This window comes from Bos mutus, chromosome 15 (assembly GCF_027580195.1).
Source record: "Bos mutus isolate GX-2022 chromosome 15, NWIPB_WYAK_1.1, whole genome shotgun sequence".
In the NCBI taxonomy this organism is placed as follows: Eukaryota; Metazoa; Chordata; class Mammalia; order Artiodactyla; family Bovidae; genus Bos; species Bos mutus.
Window position 1 is genome coordinate 32,628,057 of NC_091631.1, and position 5,957 is coordinate 32,634,013.

The 5,957-nt window shown below is 36.1% G+C and overlaps 1 protein-coding gene across 1 annotated transcript; it reads left to right on the forward strand.

The window, feature by feature from the left end:
- Nucleotides 1-2,520: 2,520 nt before the first annotated feature.
- LOC102276081 (olfactory receptor 52N4) lies at nt 2,521-3,482 on the forward strand. The gene is given in 4 exon segments (XM_005896269.2): nt 2,521-2,725; nt 2,728-2,881; nt 2,883-3,040; nt 3,043-3,482. Coding segments are annotated over 4 exon segments (957 nt in total).
- Nucleotides 3,483-5,957: the final 2,475 nt, after the last annotated feature.

Consider the following 5,957-nt stretch of genomic DNA (forward strand, 5'->3'; position numbering starts at 1 on the left):
TTCTAGCTTCTTCACTGCCAAACGCTTTCCAAGAACCATGAAGTTAACTAATGGCTCTCTGGATATTTATGAATTATTTATCACTTATTATTTAGCATCAGTGAAGTTCCTATTATCTGATAATTGCAAGATTTTTTGTGGTTTACTTCCTGGCCAAGCATCTAAATTATCACTTGTCCCCTCAACCCCAGTGACTTCTCACAGACTTGATCATTTGATTTCCATACTTTTGCTTATTGATTCTTTTCTCTGGAATTCCTTTTATAAATGTGTCTCCTTTACAGCATGTTTTCCCTTCTGAATAGGTATCAAACACCTTCTCTTCAACATAGTCTTTCTTTATAATCACCAATTCCTCCTTCAACACCCCATCAACAACAATAAACATCCAGTTTAATAGTCTAGTGCTCATTTAGGAGGTTGCACACACTTTTATTTTAATTCTTATTACATTTACTATGATAAATTATTTGCATCTTTGTCCACTAACTCTGATGTCCTTAATGAGTGAAACCCTTGTTCCCAACATTGTCAAATTTTAGATGTTCAGTACATATATATGAGAAATTAAAAGATTAATAAAAGCATGAGGTAGCATTTACTTATCCCAAATCCTTAAATTGAAAATGAGATTTAGCCACAAGCATGGAATTTGAAATTAATTAATTTTGCTCTTAAATGAGAAATAAATTTTATGTGTGGTAAGAAAGTGAAGAAGAACTAAAAAGCCTCTTGATGAAAGTGAAAGTGGACAGTGAAAAAGTTGGCTTGAAGCTCAACATTCAGAAAATGAAGATCATGGCTTCTGGTCCCATTACTTCATGGGAAATAGATGGGAAAACAGTGGAAACAGTGTCAGACTTTATTTTTCTGGGCTCCAAAATCACTGCAGATGGTGACTGCAGCCATGAAATTAAAAGATGCTTACTCCTTGGAAGGAAAGTTATGACCAACCTAGACAGCATATTGAAAAGCAGAGACATTACTTTGCAAACAAAGGTCCATCTAGTCAAGGCTATGGTTTTTCCAGTGGTCATGTATGGATGTGAGAGTTGGACTGTGAAGAAGGCTGAGTGCCAAGAACTGATGCTTTTGAACTGTGGTGTTGAGAAGACTCTTGAGAGTCCATTGGACTGCGAGGAGATCCAACCAGTCCATTCTGAAGGAGATCAGCCCTGGGATTTCTTTGGAAGGAATGATGCTAAAGCTGAAACTCCAGTACTTTGGCCACCTCATGTGAAGAGTTGACTCATTGGAAAGGACTCTGATGCTGGGAGGGACTGGGGCAGGAGGAGAAGGGGACGACAGAGGATGAGATGGCTGGATGGCATCACTAAGTTGATGGATGTGAGTCTGAGTGAATTACAGGAGTTGGTGATGGACAGGGAGGCCTGGCATGCTGCGATTCATGGGGTCGCAAACAGTCGGACACAACTGAGTGACTGACCTGAAATGAAGAAATATCAAATGTAAAGTTGAATTTATTTGTATTGTCTCCTACTAGAACTCGACTAACATGTGTTCTGTTGTGAAATATATAAAAATGTACATTCAAAAGATCAGAGACAACCAATGAGAAAACAATAAAAATTAGAGATGTCAGTGTATTTATTGAATGATAAATATTACTAGAGTAACAAACATAATCAAGGCAAAGAACATAAATTCTTTTAGTGAAGTATAATAATGTAAAACTAATTTGTTTTGTTTTTTGCTATAAACACCAGATAATCTCAGAGGACAATGTTTAAAGGTAAAGTAGAAAGACTGGTAGAAACATAAAAAAAAAAAAAAAGATTCATTACCATTGATATATTTATGCATCCCAAACAATTTTAGCCACTTACAACCTATTACTGAAAGCTTATTCTGATTAGAAATTAAAAGCATTCTAATAAATGCACATAGACCATAATAAGAAAAGGCAAAAAATGAGTCAGTTTAAATGTGAAAGGACCAAACACAATTTTTCTGATTTGTGAGACCCGATCTCCATTGAGAAATACATAATTTAATATTTACAAAAGGTTTCATACAGTGCCTTAATAATTAAATATCAACAATCAGCTATTAAGCAAGAATAAGAATTTTTAAAGTCCTCATATCTTTTGGTTCATGGGTATAGTGACCAAAGGATGCTAAGATCACACCCACAGGAGATCTATATATTTATTAACAAATGAAATTTTCTATCCAAAATCTCTTTAGAGAAGATACAACAGAATTACTTTTTTTATTATAAATCTGAAGGTGAAAAACTAGTTTTAAAAAACAATTTTGAATTAGTGTCTGTGATGTGAACTTGAAATTGCTTAATAAAAATTTATTGAGTGAATAAATGAAATAATCAGTAAACAAACAGAAGATATACTCACTGTCACTCAGTAAAGTTGACTGTTTAATCAAATAAACTACAGAATTTTTAAAACATAGAAAAAGATAAAGTAACCATAAACTATATTTTCTCTTATCTTTATCTTACTCTAGGAAAAGTCACATAAAGTTTAAGTCTATTTGATCATGCTAATGCTGAATAAAACGGAGTGGGTCCCACCCTCATTCATTCTGAATGGAGTCCCAGGACTGGAAGATGTGCATATTTGGATTTCCTTCCCATTCTGCTCCATGTATGTTGTAGCTATGGCAGGGAATTGTGGACTCCTCTACCTCATCTACTGTGAGGACTCCTTGCACAAACCTATGTATTACTTCTTGGCCATGCTTTCCTAACTGATCTTGTCATGTGCTCTAGCACAGTCCCTAAAGCCCTCTCCATCTTCTGGTTTCATCTCAAGAAAATTGGCTTTGATGGATGCCTGATCCAGATGTTCTTCGTCCACACCTTCACAGGGATGGAGGCTGGGGTGCTCATGCTCATGGCCTGGACCGCTCGTGGCCATCTGCTACCCTCTGCGCTACTCAACTATCCTCACAAATCCCATCATTGCAAAGGTGGGTCTCTCCACCTTTCTCAGAGGGATGTTGCTCATCATTCCCTTCCCTTTCCTCACCAAGCGCCTGCCCTACTGCAGAGGCAACGTAATCCCCACACTTATTGTGACCACATGTCTGTGGCCAAGTTGTCTTGTGGAAATATCAAGGTCAATGCCATCTATGGTCTGATTGTTGCCCTCCTGATTGGAGGTTTTGACATCCTGTGCATCACAGTCTCCTACACAATGATCCTGAGGGCAGTGGTCAGCCTCTCCTCAGCAGAAGCTCGGCGGAAGGCCTTCAGCACCTGCACTGCTCACATCTGTGCTATAGTTTTCTCCTACAGCCCAGCCTTCTTCTCCTTCTTTTCCCATCGCTTTGGGGCCCATACAGTCCCTCCCTCTTGTCACATCATTGTGGCCAATATTTATCTACTGTTGCCTCCAACTATGAATCCTATTGTGTATGGGGTGAAAACCAAGCAGATAAGAGACTGTGTTTTAGGAATCCTTTCAGGTTCTAAGAATACCAAATCCCAAAACATATGAGTGGGCATTCCCAGGAAAGAAAAGATAAAGATGACTTTTAGTTACCTGTTTAGGCGGAGTTGGAAAAATCTTTGCAAGTTCTATTTTGGCCCTAAAATGGGACTTATCTAGTAGTAAGTGCATCTCCAAATGCATGTCCTGTCATGAGAATCTCAGTATCACCTCCACACCCACCAATCTTTCTAAGAATTTCTTATTTCTCATTGCTGTGAAAGATTAATCTAATAACTAACACAAGTTTTCTTGAACACAAACAAGTTAGACCATTTTTCATAAAAAGGTGAATAAAATGGGAGGACATGATTTTGTTTTAAATAGTGAATTTAATAATCAGATAGCCAGTTGTGACTTTCCCTGAAAATATATACTCTCTACTTTTAATCACTAACAAAATATCTCTTTCTTTCCAAGGAACAGGTAGAAAGTATCCTATGATGAATTTTAAGGTTCTGGGAATTTTATTAGAATCTTACTTGACACTGAATAAAATGCCTGGAAAATCCCATGGACGGAGGAGCCTGGTAGGCTACAGTCCGTTGGGTAACAAAAAGTCGGACACGACTGAGTGACTTCACTTCACTTCACTTCACTTACACTGAATAGGTCTCTCTTAGCCAGACTACACACACTATTATACTACAGACTAATCTGGTGTTCATTTTCCTTTGAAAGTGTATTTGAAAGCATACAATCTGGAAGGTGAGGTAGATAAGTCTCAAGCAAATCTACAAAAAGAGCATAACTTATTTTTATAAGTATGGCATGAGATTGGATCAAAATTGACTTTTTTCATCTTATCTCCAATTGTTAAACTAATAAATGAAATCTTTCAGATAATTAAAATTCTGATAAACAAGTGAGGGACTAATCATTAAGATTATTCCAAATTAATAAGCAAGTGAGGGACTAAAGGAAATGGTACTTTTTATTAGTTTCTTCAGAACTTAGTCAACTATATATAAGAATTTTAGAGAAAACTGAATTTTTACTTTTATCTCTCTTTTCAACTAAAAAAGCATACATTGTCTCTCCCCAATTCAGTTAACCACACACACAAAATTGCATTAAATTATTTAATTGTTTTTTCTTTACTATCTTGTAAAATCCTACAGAACAACTCTACCCCCTAAACTGCAATTATACTCCCTGTATCATCTCATTTCTCTGTTCGCCTTTGACCTCAAACCTTCTAAAACGAGTTTTCAACATTCTCTCCATTTTCCCCCTCAACTTGAAATCACTCTTTCCCTAGCTTTTCTTTCTGTCATCCCTTCCATTAACTGAAATTGCTTCTGTCAACCTCACTAAGGACTTCCACAATAACAAATAAAGTTCCTTATGGGTTCATCTAATGCTACCTCTCAGGAATAAAGAATGCAATTCTACATTTCCAGTATCTTGAAACACCACACCCTGTACACCCTGATTCATGTTGAGGTATGGTGAAAAACCACCACAATATTGTAAAGCAATTAGACTCAATTAAAAAAATAAATTAATTTTAAAACTGCCATTTTAAAACTACAAATGCACAATATATGTTATGATTTTCTTCACTCCTGGGAAGGAAGACATAAAAATGGTCAACAGATATATAAGAAAATTGCTCAATGTCAAAATTATCAGAAAAGACAAATCAAAATCACAATGAGATATCTTTTCACATCCTGTTAGGATGGCAATCATAAAAATTAGCAAACATTTGTTAGTGAGGATGTCAAGAAATTGGAACTCTTGTAAACTCATCTGTGAGAATATAAAATTGTGTAGCCACTATGGAAAGAGTAGGTTCCTCAAAAAATTAAAAATAGAGTTATTGAATGGTAGAACAATCCCAGTTCTGGTTATTTACCCCCAAAACTGACAATAGGATCTCAGTGGGATATATACACTTTCATGTTCATCACTGAATATTCACAGTATCTAAGATGTGAATAAAAAGCTAAATGTACATGGATGTATGCCTAAGTAAGGAAATATGGTTTGTATACATGAAAAGAAGACATCCTGTCAGAGATTGCATCATAGACAGACCTTAAAAAATTATGTTAAGTGAAAAAGATAGTCAGAAGGGCAAATATGATTTCACTATATGAAATGCCTCAGCCATAAAGAAAAGAACAAAATGCCATTTGTGGCAATATGCATGGTCTTAGAGACTATCATGCTAAGTTATGTAAGTCAGACTGAGAAAGTAAAAATCATATGATATCACTTGCATGTGGAATCTAATAAAAACTGTACAAATGAACTTATTTACAAAATAAAAACAGACTCACGTATCTCAAAACCAAACTTCTGGTTACCAAAGGAAAAATAGGGGGAAGTGATAAATTAGGAGATTGGAATTAACATATACACACTGCTATGTATATAAAATGGGCTTCCCTGGTGGTTCAGATGGTAAAGTGTTTGCCTGCAATGTGGGAGACCCAGGTTCAATCCCTGGGTCGGAAAGATCCCCTGAGAAGGAAA